This window comes from Maylandia zebra, linkage group LG9, assembly GCF_041146795.1.
Source record: "Maylandia zebra isolate NMK-2024a linkage group LG9, Mzebra_GT3a, whole genome shotgun sequence".
Lineage (NCBI taxonomy): Eukaryota > Metazoa > Chordata > Actinopteri > Cichliformes > Cichlidae > Maylandia > Maylandia zebra.
The window spans coordinates 3,317,064-3,333,017 of NC_135175.1; the positions used below are offsets into that span (position 1 = coordinate 3,317,064).

The 15,954-nt window shown below is 47.7% G+C and overlaps 1 protein-coding gene across 1 annotated transcript in view; it reads right to left on the minus strand.

The window, feature by feature from the left end:
- Positions 1-15,954, minus strand: part of LOC112429924 (SCO-spondin) — a 64,936-nt gene that overhangs the window by 15,622 nt on the left and 33,360 nt on the right. Inside the window, exons 71-75 of the mRNA XM_076888732.1 lie at positions 15,782-15,936; positions 8,842-8,888; positions 6,396-6,560; positions 5,981-6,192; positions 4,989-5,084 (exon numbers count right to left, since the gene is read on the minus strand). Of these exons, the coding sequence (XP_076744847.1) occupies positions 4,989-5,084; positions 5,981-6,192; positions 6,396-6,560; positions 8,842-8,888; positions 15,782-15,936 (675 nt within the window). The remainder of the gene's footprint in view (positions 1-4,988; positions 5,085-5,980; positions 6,193-6,395; positions 6,561-8,841; positions 8,889-15,781; positions 15,937-15,954) is intronic.

Here is a 15,954-nt window from a genome sequence, read left to right on the forward strand (position 1 = left end):
TAACAATTTAGCCCCCTCCACAATATTAACTGACGTTAAAACAGTTAACTAGCTATTTATTGATTAGCAATTAGCGAATCATGTAACATTAGCTTAATGCTAAAAATTTAGGTTACTATCACATTCAGACAATTTCATGTAGGCTAACGTTACCTACCTCTGTCTTTTTCTCGTTTCTCCTCCTCTTCTTTTCTCTTTTTTCTTCCCTGGGCACCTGACAGTTTTGGCCGTTTTGACATCTTGTGTTGACTTTTTGATGTGGTGACGTCCAAAAGGAACCATGATACGGGAAGGGAGGGGGCGCACCGTGCGGGGGGGGGGCGTAATGTTCTAACAAATAATATTTCTATTAAATAAGCTTTACTTTGCATTTTAATTAACGTGGGATTATTTTTTGTATTTAGAAGTAATAGTACCAATTTTTTTTTTTTTTCAACATTTGTGGCACTGGCGTGGCGCCCCCTGATGGACGGCGCCCTTAGCATTTGCCTATACGGCCTATGCCACGGGCCGGCCCTGGATGGATGGATAGATGGATGGATGGATGGATGGATGAATGGATGGATGGATGGATGGATGGATGGATGGATGGATGGATAAATGGATGGATGGATGGATGGATGGATGCATGGATGGATGGATGGATGGATGGATGGATGGATAGATGGATAAATGGATGGATGGATGGATGGATGGATGGATGGATAGATGGATAAATGGATGGATGGATGGATGGATGGATGGATGAATGGATGGATGCATGGATGGATGGATGGATGAATGGATGGATGGATGAATGGATGGATGGATGCGTGGATGTTCTCTGGTGCACCTGAGTTGGTATCTTGATTTGCGGTTGTTTATGTTTGTTCCCCTTCGTGTCCAGTCTGTCTCAGTGTCCTGTCATCAGCATCTGTGTTTGTTTACCTCCCCAGTCGTGTCCCCATGTCTGTCTCAGTGTCTCTGTATTCATTCTCTGTGATTACCTTTGTAGTCCTGTCCCTGTGCCTTCGTCCTTCCTGCTCTCATGTTCATCATCTCATGTTTCATCCGTCTCTTCGTCCATTTATCCCCAGTTGCAGTGTCAAGTTCACATGTCTAAGTCTCAGTGTCACTTCCTGTTTTATTTTGATAGTCTCCAGTCTCATGTGACATGTTCAGTTTTGCTTCCTCTGTCTGGTTAGTTATGATTTTGTTGAGCTGTGTGTCCATGTGTCTCCGTGTCCCTTAATATCCCCATCAGTCACCTTTGTCAGTTCCCAGCCACTGTTTGCTTTTATCAGTGTTAATAAAGCTGAGACTTTGAGTTTAGTGCTGTCTGAGTCTACAGTCTGCCACACACCCACACTTTATGACCACATTATATTTGTTTATAATTTCGAATAAACTTCTGCAAAACTAACGACACTTTCCATGGTTGCTTTTAGAGTTAGCAAATGTTAGCACAATGTTATGCAAGTTAACACAAAAACCTATCTATGCGAAGATGCCAAACTGTCTTAGTAGTTAGTAGGTGTGTAGACTGAGGCAGACTGAGGTGTGCAATGAAGAGCAGCAGTTGGCAGAACACCACCCATAAACCTCAGGAATGAAAAGCAGTGGGAAAAAACACTTTAAACAGAGAGAGGTAGAAACGTGTGATGTTCAGTTCTTTTCTTGCTTTGATGTGTGACAGATGTGGCGTTATTGAAGGAGCACCATCATACTTTCAGCTTTCTGAACAATACAGAACTCAGGCAGGTTGTAATTTGGGAATGTTCGGTCATTCCCTGATAGGATAATGACTCATCAATCCAATCAGGTCAGAAGCAGTTATGGTGACGACAAAAGTAATATTACTGAACCGGAAATGTCTCTCGCCCTGCAGTTTTAGAAGCTGACACCTTCTCCGGCTGCGTTGGAACAGAAATCCTTCCACAAGATGTAAGAGACCGTCTGCTTGGACCGTTTTGCTGCTGTGTCTTTATCTGCACTTTGCACAAAGCCTGACTTCTTTTCTTCACTAAGGGATATTTTTATTATCATGCAGAATTCCATATATTATTTTCCCTACTTTTATCTTTTCCTTTGTGCTCTCTAATTCATCCCGGCAGACACGACCAGCGTGGGGGCTTCTGGACACGTTCACATTTTTACAATGACACAAACACGCTGACAAGAATGAACTAAATAAGAAGAAAGGGTGAAAATTAGCGAGAAGAAACAATGAAAAATTAAGTTTACAAGAAAAAGAACGTGATGCGATGCCTCCACAGACCAATGTTACAGGGAGGCACTGAATCCACCTCCACGTGATACCAAAAGTTCCACCTGCCTCAGGAATACAAACATGAATTAATATTTGATACAATTTTATATAATTCATCTGCTCTGGGGTGTACAGCATGAATGCTGTGTGTGACTAACACTGGGAGTCAGACCATTAGCAGCACAGCCATACAGTTACCTAAAGCAGGGGAAATCTGTTTGATGCATAATGTTATTAAGTTATCCAAAGTGTAATCTAAACTCCAGTTTACATGAAGTCAGAAACAGGACATCAAACGCGTATAATAAACTGCTAAAGATGAGGTAGCTCTGCACACCTGTATGCAGGGACTAGCACATTTCATCGACTCCTTTTTCCTGCCTGAGATTGTTTTTCCCATATTTCCCATATGTGCTCTGACCTATCACCATCAGAGTGCATAACCCACCCACCCTAAAAACCAAAACAACCTCAAACAGGATTAACAACTCTAAATCATTTGTCCATTACAATTGCCAGAAATTTTAAGTCCTTCAATGTATCAATCAATTCTTTTTCATCATCTAATATAAGACAATATTAACCTGAAATAATCTGAAACTAAATAATCAAGAAGCTGAAAACTTTTTGGTCTTCCATTTATACAAGATTAGAGCTAATCTGGTTCAGCTAGTTAGTGAAGACACAGAGTACAAATCAACAAAACTATATTACGCTTAAATAAGTAGCCAGTGTCTCACTGGAGGTAGAAGGCTATGGTGAAGACAAAAGGGCAGGCTCGTGGGAGGACTGGAGAGTCAGGTATTGATCTGTTTCAGCCAACATCCCACACATTCTTCAGCGGCAGAGCATTTTGTGCCTCATTCAGACTAATTTAGATGTTTGCAACCTCCAGAGATGTTAGGTGAATTGTAGCACCCCGGGTAGCTGTGGCAGTTGACTGCACTGATGTGTTCGTCTGAGAGACTAATTATGCCTCTGTACGTCAATCTTCCTCTCAGATTAGCAGTGTTTGCACCGGGACTGCAAATGCACGTTTTAGGTTGTCAGCAGCTACTGTGTAGAAAATGGTTCCTCCTCATGTGCATGTTATTTCTGGGGACCAATGTTTCTGTCAAACACCTTAGAACACCTTCAAAACTTTAAGACACATCAGAACTCGAAAAAGCTGGACGTCAGCACTGACATGAACCCGCTAATCTGTTAGAAATGCAAAGATTTCACGCATTTGTGGGAATTGATGAGTATCAGTCTACAGAGGGCTACATTACAAAAACCCTGAATATGAATTTTAATGAAATTTCATTGACATAACAGAAAATGGTGCTCTGTAGTTTCTATGGCCCACACAAGCTTACATGCATGCCTGACAACACCTGACAACGCTTAGGAGATATCCTCGCAGATCTGGACCAGGCCACGAGCTCAGTCTGAGGTGTCCTACTGGAGTGAGGGTCAGGTAAGCATGCGGCCAGTCAAGGGTATCAATTGCTTCATGTTTTAGGAAATGCCCCCATACATCTCACCAGGACCACCAGGAAGAACCCAGGATCCACTGCACTGGCGTAGGGTGTCATTCCCACATAGCAGACAGGTCCGACACGAATCTGGTGTCAAGCCGACACTGCTGGCTGACTTCTGGCATGGTAAGTTGTATGTCATCCAGATGTGGGCCAGGCCTGGTGGAAATGGCACTGTTTATGTTCCTATTTTCCTATTTTAGTTAGAAGACCCAAATGCCATGTTGCAATACTATACTGCTTGGGTGAATGTGGCTTGTTGTAGAGAGCACTTTGAGTAATCCGCAAGAGTAGAAAAGCGCTATATAAGAATCAGTGCATTCACTGTCTGAACAGAGTTTCGTCATGTTACTTTTGCACTATTATGTTCCAGCACATGTTGTTATTACATGGCTTGATTAAGGTACACATTAGGCTGACATCTGGGGCCAGAGCTGAGACGGTTCTGGGCCAGCAGTGTGTCTGCAACTGGCCTTGTGCTGGCCCATGTGTGGGCCACATCTGGCCAACCTGATCTGGGCCACCAAAGGGCCGTCATTCTTTGCAGTATGTGGCCCATGTGTAAGCACACTGTGTGGGCCTGATCAGGGCCGTACCAAGTTTGCTATCTAGGTAATGGGTCCATAATGTCAATCAGAGTACTGTTGCCTAGCCTGTGGAGCTCTGTGTGCCCCTCCAGCAATATGCCTCCGCTCCAAACTAACGTCCAGTTACAGGCAGCTTCTCCAGACCCTTTCACGTGGCCTGTGAAGTCAGGTCACCCTCATGAAGTCTGTTTTTAATTGTATGGTCAGAGACGGTGACCTGCTGGAGGTCATTTTGTAGCTCTGGCTGCTCATCATGTTCCTCTTTACATGAGCAGATTCCTGCTGATGGGTTAACCCTGGTTGAGTTGGACTACCTGTGCAACCTCTGTAGGGTCCAGGTTTCCCTCATGCTACCAGCAGTGACACTGACCCTAGCTGAGCACAAAACTAGTGAAAAAACAGTCAGAAAAAAAAGAAGGTAAAACATGTGAGTGGCCTCCACCTGCAAAGCCTCCTGTTTGGGGCAATCTCACTGTTGCTTTTCTAATGCAGCTGTTGTTAATTTATGCTACTTAACTGACCACATCAGCATCCCCTGACATCTCTGATTAAACAGTCTGTATCTGTGTGTGCATAAAGTAAAGTGAATCATCAAACCCATGTTGTTTCAGAGTGTAAGTGTCAGTGTCTCACCTCATCACAGTACAGTGGAGGGCACCTCAGCCGGCACAGTTTCCTCCCGTTCACACAGCTGCATGACAGACAGTCCTCCTCCCACTCTGATCCAGCCTGGCTCACACACACACACACGCAATATCCATATTTATACACCAGACGCTGTAATTGGGTTGATGCCTCAACAGCCCATTACCCTGCATGCACACTGGCATGAGTGCAGGTTTGATGAAAGTGCAACTGGAGCAATTTCTTCAGCGAATCCACCCAAACTGTTGTGGATTTGAGCTGATTGTGGCACACAGCGATGCTATAATTATAACAGTGCATTATACAGACATGCCTCACGTGTATGTGTTGCATATAGGAATAAAGTGGCTTTGCAGCTCACACGGAGCCATTTGGTAGAGTCATGGGGTGGCTGATTAGAAAACCACAGAGGGTCTTTATATGGACATGACTCAAGTAGCTGACAGAAAGAGAGAGACAGAGTAAGCAGGCAGACGGAACGAGACGGGAGAATAACGGAAAAGCTGGGGTGGACAGAAGGAGAGAAAGAAAGAGGAGGATGCAAGGAGAAAATGAAAAACTGTGTGAGGAGAAGGCGAGACAGAGAAAATGAAAGAGAAAGACCTCAGAAAGAAAGAAGAGCAGCCCTGACCTCTTGTCAGGGTAAGATTAATTGTTATAATCCTCTAATACCCACTCCTTCATAAATAATTCCTGGCAGGCTTGCCCAGTTGCCGTCCGAGCGCTGGCTTTAACAGCACTTCCTACATAATTGATGAGGGCTGAGGGCTGAAGGGGCACAGTGGCTTAATGTGTCCTGTTAAGCTTGTCACTCATCTTCTAATAGGCCCTTCTTTATGAGTAAATAACACAATGGGATTGAATGGGATGGCATGTAAACACTACACCAACGGTACGGAGGCGGGAACAATGGCTACAAGATGCCAAGTTTGCTGGGCAGCAGATGTCACTTTCCTTTTCGTGCGCACGCGCTGACGTACCTCCCGCAGGACGCCCCGGTCATGGCAAGGGCAGAGGGCAGGGATGACGCACGCGCCCTCTGGGTTTCGGTAAAGCCCCTCCTGACACACGCAGCCTTCAGCAGAGTGGCTGCAGTTGACAGGAGAGGAGGAATAAATGTCCTGGCAGCTCCTCTCACACAGCAGGATCCCCTCTGATGTCGTCCTCCTCCACTGCTCCCCATCAGGACACGCTGGAGGAGAGGAGAGAAGATGGATGAGACGATGGGAAGATGATAGGGTGGAGTGGAAAGCATTTAATGATGAATCAGGAAGGAGAAAGGAACAATGGGGATCCAAAGAGGGGTAAGTGTTTAAAGGATGCAGTGATAATGACGAGTTTACTCGATCATGCATCATCAGTAAAAGATCAACTGTCTCCCTTCCTCTCACTCACCACAGTCAGGGGCGATGCAGGTTGTTGTGCGGAGGTTAGGGCCTTCACACGGAGCCCCTCCATACTGGTTGGGCTCCAGAACAAATCTGATGGAGCTCTGCTGTCCTGCACCACAGCTGGCTGAACAAGGACTCCACTGGGACCATGTGGACCACTGGCAGTCCACTAGAAGGACATAAGAGGGTGGGACATTCAGTCTTAGCACTGGTTTTAATGTACATTTATCTGCAGCAGGAAACAGGAGGAAACTGTCACCTGACCACTTCAATGTACCCAGGAAATTATAAACATTTCCTGAGGACGTGATCATGGAGAGGGCACTCAGACAACGGTAACTGCAGACTAAATGTCCACAACCACAACAACTAGTAGCCTCAACAGCAGTCGCCTCCAGGAGCTTTATACTGTAAGGTGACCCTACAATCATACATACAGAGAAAACCCAACAATCATATGACCCCCTATGAGCAGCACTTTGGTGACAGTGGGAAGGAAAAACTCCCTTTTAACAGGAAGAAACCTCCGGAACACCCAGGGTCAGGGAGGGGCGGGGCCATCTGCTGTGACCGGTGGGTTGAGAGAAAGAAGATAAAGGATAAAAGACTAATGAAAAGATAAAGAAATAATAGTAAAATGTCTCCTTCGCAGCTTTTGTTGCGTCTGCTGTAACCATCAGAGTCTAAGTGTGTGCATATTTACAGGAAACGTTCTTTTTTTTTTTTTTTTTTTTTTTTTTTTGCCTGTCCCGTTTGGCTCTTTTGCCATCAGAATTGTTGTCTAAAGGCAAAGAAAGATGCCCAACGGATTTACTTTACCAAACTGACCATCCCAGCCTTGCCGTAATGGTCCATTTGATTCACCTTTTATTGTTTATTTTATTTTCACTTACTGAATACGGGACAGACTTGACTGGGGGAAAGAAGGGGAGAAAGAAAGAGGGAAAGAGAAACAACTGAGAAGAGGGACGGGGGAGAAGGTGTGTGCATATTTACAGGAAACGTTCTATTAGGTCAGTAAAAGCATTTAAAATCTTTTAGACTGAAATAAAAGTTCATCTGAATGAACTTCATCATAGATTTGTTTGTTTTTATTGCGTTTCCAAAATGCATAAAACAGTGAAATATTTGCTGGAAACATCAAAGTTTCTGCTGACGGAGCCATTTGTCAACAGCTGCACCTGACAGGAAGTGATGCTGAACTAAGCAACACAGTACAACGCCCAATCAGGTTGTGTCCTATGTTTCCTTTATGCTTCATCGTGGTTTGGTAGGGAGGGAAAAGCAGCACAGACCTGTTTCATTTCTTGCTTTTAAAAGTGTCCAAAGGTCCAGTAGGTGGGTACTGGTGGGTTTGATTCTTACATACTTTCAAATTTGTTTATTGGTCGTGATAGCATTTCACTCACCACCTCCTCTCCTGCAGCGCTGCCAAAACCTCTGAAAACAACATAAAACACTAAGCTGCTTTCTGCCTAACTTACTAATTTTGAATCAAATGTACGGCACCTTTCAGACATTTGTATTTCATGCACTGATGTGACATGTGCGGTAAAACCTTTCTGTGCTAGCTTGACCTGGTTTCCTCAGAATGTTGATGAGTCCTGTTTGACTTTCTACAAGCCGATAAATTACAGCTGTAATATTCTATTCATAGTATAACATTATACTTTTTGTAATGATTTTTCCATGCACTTGTTGGCCAACAATCACATGAGCTGCTTCTTTTTGCTCTTCATGGGCCCAATCAGGCAACATATTCTTATTACTGTTAATAAAGTGCGACAGCACTCCTACAAACATTAGTGCTCATTTTTCTCACAGTTCTTGCCAGACTTTGGTTTTCCTAAACACCCAAACTGAAGTTGTGCGTGAAGCTGTTATCATGATCAATATTCTATATGTAGCAAAATAACACCTATGGTGAAAAAGGAACTCCCTACAACCAACAGCACAACTGTTGTCTAAGAAGATATTCACAGATACTTCTCTAACCTCTAGTTTAAGAAAGTATCGCAAGGGCCAGTAAAGTAATGTCTGGACAGATGTGTGAGAAGAAACTGCAACTAAAATGTGCAGTACTGTGATTGAAATGAGATCCTCTTTTATTCCACATTAGGATTAATGATACGGTGAGATGGAGAAACAAGCCAAGTTCAAACTGTGATCTGCTCTGGAAGCAAAACCAAAGCTCACATCATGAAATTGTACGTTTATGACACAAAATCCCAGTAATGGCCTGTGTGGACTCTGATTGACGAGACTGTAGCTCAGTTATTTGAGCCAACTGTTGCAGCAGCAGCTGTCCCAACTATAGATAGGTTGACATTTTTATCATGACCCTGCCAGTTCAATCGAAGATTATTGTTGCTGACCGTTGCTTTCATTGCTGAAAGAGAGAGAGGCCCTATAAGGTTCAGGAAATGCAGCTGTGACGAAGCATCACTCACCCTCACAGGGCTCTGAGGTGCAGTTGAACATCCCACCTTGGCACAAGCTGGAAGGAGCGTAAAAAAGTCAAGTGAGTAAAATTAGATGAAAGAAAAGTCGAAGTGAACACGAGGCTGAACCAGCCACACACAGTTGCCTACCAGACCACTGTGAGGGTACGAATTATACATATAATCTTCTATTTCATCCTTTTTAATATAATTACACATCCACAGCAGTTTAGAGCTGGAACACATAAGAAGCTTAACATTAACTTATTAAAAAGCGGTACAATACAGGACCTTGTGGCAAAGCACAGAGGAAGATGAAAGCTGCTACTACAGCCTCTGTTCTTTTTCTAACTTCGCTCGGTGTTTCACTATGGGGAATCGCCTCGGCGTGACCAACTACGGAAGCTCCAATGACACCACGTCTGTCTATGACAGACCTGTCGAGTCGTGCTCAGGGCTCCGCCCCCTCATACTAACACGGCCGACCAGCTCCTCCTAACTCATTCTCGCTTTCTTCCCGTGAGAAACTACTAACTACTAACTAACTTGATTAGCTGCTTAACAGTTCTCAGGCGTCCCGTGTAGGAGTACGTCGCCGAACGCAGTTTTTCCGGTGGCCGTTTGGATCGTGCTGAGTAAGTCCTTCGAAAGAAGCGTACTTAGAGTTGCACTGTGGAACAGCAACCGCGTCAGGCGAGCTGTCCCAGCGGTTCCTGGTTTTAGTTAGCGAGGTAGCCGACGTTGTGTGACTCGGGCTAACGCGTTACGGCGAGCTGTTCGTTCAGTGTCCGGCTAGCATTGACGTGTTAGCAGGCCACGAACCACATTAGCGTCTCACTAGCATTAGCTTGTTGGTCGACCTAGGGTTCGGTTAGCATTAAGTCGCTAACGATATTGACTAGCGGAGTGCAGCTAACTTGTCACGACGAGCTGACTCCCGCCGCGGCTAGATCGGATTTAACACCCGCTGCCAGTCCTAGCTACTTACGGGCTAACGTGTCGAGACGAGCCTGGTGTAGCCTAGTCTCACCCCTTTCCGCTAACCAAGTCTACGGCGAAAGAGGCTGCATCCCGCCCGTGCCCCGCATCATGCGGTGCCACCATCTCAGGCAGGGACCCTCATCCAATGTGCATCGTCTGTATGGGTGCCAAGCATGCTCAGGCTTCACTGGCGGACCCTCAGGGATGCCCACACTGTGCTTTGATGCCAGAGAAAGTCCTGGAAAGGAGGCTGAGAGTAGCAGTAACGAACAGTCAGGACCCCTGCCTGTCGGCAGCTACTGCTACGAGCGATATCCGTCATCCGCGAGCCTCCACAAGCTGGGCGGACATGATGGAAGAAGAGTCCCCGCTCATGCCCCCATCGTTCGAGGACCTCCTCGATCAAAACGTGGGCGAGCCGGGTGGCGAAGACGCGGAGGGCGATGTCGACTCCGACCTCCTCGACCTGGAGGACATGGATGAGGAACAGGAGGATGACTCTACCTTTCCTCCCCAGCAGTCCAGGCCACCGAGTGGGGCTGAAGTTGCACCCCTGGTGGACAGCAATTTGTACGAGGTCTGCAAATGGGCTGCTGCCAAGCTAGGCATCCCATGGCCAGCCGCCCAGGATGCCGAAGGGGCAGAATGCAACCTGTATGACGGCAAGAGGCTCCCACCAGCCTTGCCACCATCGAAGCAGCTTCTGCCAGCAGTCCCGGCCTGCATGAAAGAAATGAGTCGCTATTGGTCAAGCCCTTTTAAAAGCAAGCTTCCGACCAAGGGCTGCTCTAAGCTTGAGATCCAGGGGATGGGTGAACTGGGGCTGACCGAACCCCCAGCAGTGGAGCCTTCAGTGGCGTATCACCTTCACCCTAACCGCAGGGCAATCTCAGCTTCTTCTAGCATTTCTTTGCCCAACAAGACAGATCACCTCACGGCATCTATTTATCAAAGGACGTACAAATATGCTGCACAGTCAGTATGCTCGCTTAATGCAGTCACACTGCTATCAGCATATCAGGCAGAAATTCTGGAAGACATGGGCCATCAGCTTGACTCAGGTTCCCCGAACCCAGCCCTCTGGGATGAAATCTGCGTGGTTAATGATCTCATTCTTCGCTCCTCCAGGGGAGCAGTCCAAGGGTGTGGCCGCGTTATGGGCCTTGCAGTCTCGGGTGAGAGAGCCTTGTGGCTAAACCTGTCAGGCCTAGGTGATGCTCAGAAGGCTGAGGTCATGGATGCAGCATATGACCCAACCAAGGGTCTCTTTGGCCCAGCCCTGGAGAGAATGAGAGAAACAAGCACCCGCAGAAAGCAGGAGGGAGAAGCATTCAACCTCTGCTTACCCAGAAAACCTAACTCTCAGCCCCAGCAGGTGCCAAGAGCTGGCTTTGCAGCAACAGCAGCAGCTGTGAGAGGGAGACAGAGTGGGGTCAGAATGCAGAGAGGAGTAGGAGGCCAGCAGGGTGCCCACCAGGCCAAGGTAGAGAACCAAAGACCTTGGGGCAAGCATTCCTTTGCAGCAGGTGCTGCAAAGAACAAGCCGTCAGACCCCAGAGAGGGGAAAAAGAAGCGGTCAGCCTAGCACACCTGCAGCATTCTGTGTCACCCCTATTTTCTTCCCCAAAGAGAAGGAAGGTGTTAGAAGGGGTAACCAAATCACTCCAAAGTTCAGGGTCTCCGGAAGTTTCCAGTTCACCAGGAGCACCCTCTCAGTCTCCTCCTCCAGTTCAGGGAGGACAGACTTGTGGACATATGGAGCAGTGTGACAAAACACTTCTAAGCACTCTGTCTGTGTCACCAAGCACTGCCCAGAGTCACCAGACACTTCACTGTGGTTTGGGGGTAACAAAAGAAATAAAACGTGCATTTCTGCAGCCAGGCAGTTTGCCAAGGGCAGAATGTCCCCCCAGTTTCAAAATAAAAACAAAAGAAAATCAATGCAATTTGTCTTTGTTCCCAGCGGGGGGAGCTCACGCTCTTCCCGAGGGGGAGAGCCCCAACTCCTTCCGGGAGACAGGGGTGACGTCACGCTACCGCGTCTTCAGAGGCCCGCTCGCAGCGCGGCTGGAGCGGTGGCGCGCATGCGCAGTTCATCCCTGGGTCTTGTCAACCATTTCCCATGGTTACAGACTACAGTTTGCGGCAAAACCCCCGAGATTCGGTGGAGTGTTAGCTTCTGTGGCCAGTCGCGATTCAGCGAATGTGCTGGAGGAGGAAATATCCTCCCTGTTACACAAACAGGCGGTCGGAGCGGTTCCGAGCGAAGAAGCTCAGCAGGGCTTTTACTCCCGCTATTTCCTCATCCCGAAAAAGGACGGAACGTCGCTCCGTCCTATTCTGGATCTGCGTGTGTTAAACAAGCATTTGAGAAAGTACACGTTCAGAATGCTCACACACAAGACGCTTTGTCGCTCAATTCACACAGGCGATTGGTTTGTTACAATCGACCTATCAGACGCATATTTTCATATCGCCATTTATCCTCCACACAGGAAATATCTCACGTTCGCGTATCAGAGCGTAGCGTACGAGTTTCAAACTATCCCATTCGGGCTATCCTTAGCTCCAAGGGTGTTTAGCAAACGTGTGGAGGCAGCGCTGTCTCCGTTAAGGAACAGCGGCATCAGAATATTCTCTTACATAGACGATTATCTAATATGCTCACGATCGCGAGAGCAGGCGATCAAAGACTCCGAGGTGGTGGTGAATCACCTCACGGAGCTTGGGTTCACAATCAACCTGGAAAGGAGCCACTTGGAACCCGCACAGTTTATCAGAGTATCTGGGGCTCAGAATAGACTCCATCTCTTATCGCACTTTCAGAGCGGAGGATCGCATCCTTCACTCACTGTCTTTCCCGTTTTCAGCTGGGAAAGTCGTGCAGTTCCGACTCTGTCTCCGCCTCCTCGGCCTCATGGCCTCGGTGATATCGGTGGTACATTTGGGGCTGCTTATGATGAGAGATTTTCAGCGGTGGGTCGCTTCTCTGCAGCTGTGCCCTCGCCGACATCTCAATCGTGGTGTAAAAATAATGCAGCCGTGTATCGCGGCTCTCCGGCCTTGGATGAGCCCGACAGCTCTCGCGGCGGCGGTACCTCTCGGGGCAGTATCATCCAGGGTGACGCTGACCACAGATGCATCCCTGTCAGGTTGGGGTGCGACTATGATGGGCAGAGCAGTGAATGGCGTTTGGTCACAGAGGCTCGCTCTGAATCACATAAATGTGCTGGAGCTCCACGCGGTGCTCCATTTTCTGCCGTATCTCCGGGGTCAACATGTTTTAGTGAAAACAGACAACTCCACTGTAGTTGCTTATATCAACCGCCAGGGCGGCACCCGTTCCCGGCAGCTAAACAGGTTAGCCAGGGAAATAATTATGTGGAGCAGCACTCGGCTCCTCTCCCTTCGGGCAACTCACGTGCCAGGAATTCTAAACAGGGGGGCGGACCTCCTGTCCAGAGGAAATCCACTGTTCGGAGAATGGAGGCTTCACCCAAAGGTGGTGGAGCAGATTTGGCAGAGATACGGCCGGGCTGCCGTAGATCTCCTCGCCTCACGAGAAAACACACAGTGCCCCCTGTTTTTCTCCCTGTCAGACGCACATGCGCCACTGGGCGTGGATGCGCTGGCCCATCCATGGCCAAAAACTCTGCTGTATGCTTTCCCTCCCCTCAGCCTGATCTCCCCAACACTGATCAGAGTGAGGGATCAGGGGCTGTCTCAGATTTTAATAGCTCCACGGTGGGCATCCAAACACTGGATAGCAGAAATCATCCAGCTTCTGGTGGACGAGCCATGGCCACTCCCCATCCGCAGGGACCTTCTGTCTCAGGCGCGGGGGAGATATACCATCCCCATCCAGACCAGGTTGCTCTCTAGGCCTGGCCCGTGAAAGGTGGAATTTGAAGGCAGCAGGCATGCCTCCGAAGGTTATTGAAACCATTCAGAATGCCAGAGTCTCCTCCACTCGTTCCATTTACAGCAGTAAATGGTGTGTTTTTGAAGAGTGGTGCCATGAAAAGCAGATTATCCCTTTTCAGTGTTCAGTGGTGGAGCTGTTGTGTTTTCTTCAAGACTTGCTGGACAAAAGGAAAGCCTTTTCCATTATAAAGGTCTATTTAGCAGCTATTTCAGCCTGCCACGTGGGGTTTGGTGATAAACCTGCCGGGCAGCACCCCCTTGTATGTCGCTTCATGAGAGGGGTGCGTCGAACGCTCCCAGTTTCTAGACCACTGGTCCCTTTATAGGATCTGTCAGTCGTTTTAGACGCCCTCTCCCACCACCCCTTTGAGCCTATTGGGGCAGTGGGGTTGAAGTTTCTCTCTCTTAAAACCACTCTGCTGTTGGCTCTAACCACAGCCAAGCGAGTTAGTGAATTACGGGCTCTGTCTATTCACCCCTCTTGTCTACAGCTGGCCCCGGACTCACTAAAGCACTCCTGAGGCCTAACCCAGCCTAAAGTGCTGGAAATGTCATACAGGTGCTCTACAGTAGAGCTCCTGGCTTTTCACCCCCCTCCATTCTCTTCAGAGAGGGAGCAGAGGCTGAACACTTTGTGCCCTGTCCGGGCCTTGGGGACTTATGTTGACAGAACAGCTGGATTCAGGAAGTCGGATCAGCTGGGCCTCCCCTCACAAGGGCTGGCCCGTATCACGCCAGAGGCTAGCTCATTGGATTATAGAGGCCTTAGCTCTGGCTTATAGCTGTAAGGGCTTGCAGCCCCCCCCCCTCCCCGGGACTCCAAGCTCACTCCACTAGGGGTGTGGCCACATCCTGGGCGTTGTTCAGAGGTGTATCAGTCCAGGATATTTGTGCGGCAGCAAGCTGGGCTACGCCGCACACGTTTGTCCGGTTTTATCGGCTGGATGTTGCACAGTCATCCCTGGCTCAGACGGTGCTGGATTCTGGTGCCTCAGGTTCGACCTGAGATCCTTGAGTAGCACTGGCCTGTAGCTTCGGGAGCTGGCGCAATCCGGGAGTGGGCCATATCTCCCATAGTGAAACACCGAGCGAAGTTAGAAAAAGAACGTTGGGTTACTTAACGTAATCCCTGGTTCTTTGATAACAGAGTGAGGTGTTTCACCAACACTTCCCTCCTTGCTTAGGCACGGAAAGAAATCTGCTTGGAATGAGTTAGGAGGAGCTGGTCGGCCGTGTTAGAATGAGGGGGCGGAGCCCTGAGCACGACTCGACAGGTCTGTCATAGACAGACGTGGTGTCATTGGAGCTTCCGTAGTTGGTCACGCCGAGGCGATTCCCCATAGTGAAACACCTCACTCTGTTATCAAAGAACCAGGGATTATGTTAAGTAACCCAACGTTTTCTTTTAATTAAAGCAAAAATAGACAGTTGGATAAAATCGACCTGACTCGGGCAGAAATGATGTTCATGAACAAGGTACCAGTCACTTTATTTATGGTGTGTCTCTTTATTCTGAAGAAATACTGAAGAAAATGTAGCAAATGTAACGTTAATTGCTACAATTAAATGTCTTGGATCAAAATGAAACACAACAATGAATAAAACATACATTTCTTTGGGTTGGAATATTGTTAGAAACATTAGAAAAAAAATCAAATCATCGGTCGAGTCATTTTTAAACTGCGCAGCGTGGATGCACTGCTTCTTCCACAGTGCTGTTTTACTCTACTCGAGCACTCTGCATCGTTTAATCTCCCATTTGTGCACTTTTCACTGTGTCTGAGTGCTTTCTGTCTAAAATTCACACAAAATCTTACTCTAATGAACACATCAGGAGCAACTGGGGATTCAACATCTTGCCCAAGGATACCTGAGCAGCTATTGAACCACCAACCTTCTGATTAGTAGCTGACCTGCTCTACAACCTGAGCCAGAGCCAGCCCGGAAATGTAAGAGCCACATATTACAGTTTTACAGCCGTTGGTTCAACTGCCTACAACACGACTCAGTGAATGACTGGACCACACCAACAGTAGCAGATCACCATGTATTGCAGAGGTGCTGGATGGCCGCTCCCGGGGGCAGCAGAGCTTCCGTGAAGTACTCGGAGCTGACATTCCAGCTTTGAAAATCAGCCGGCAAAGAGAGCGGCGAACAGGGACAGTCAGCGTGAGCCACACAGGAGCCCCTGTGCAACACCTGCAAAGGGCACGATGA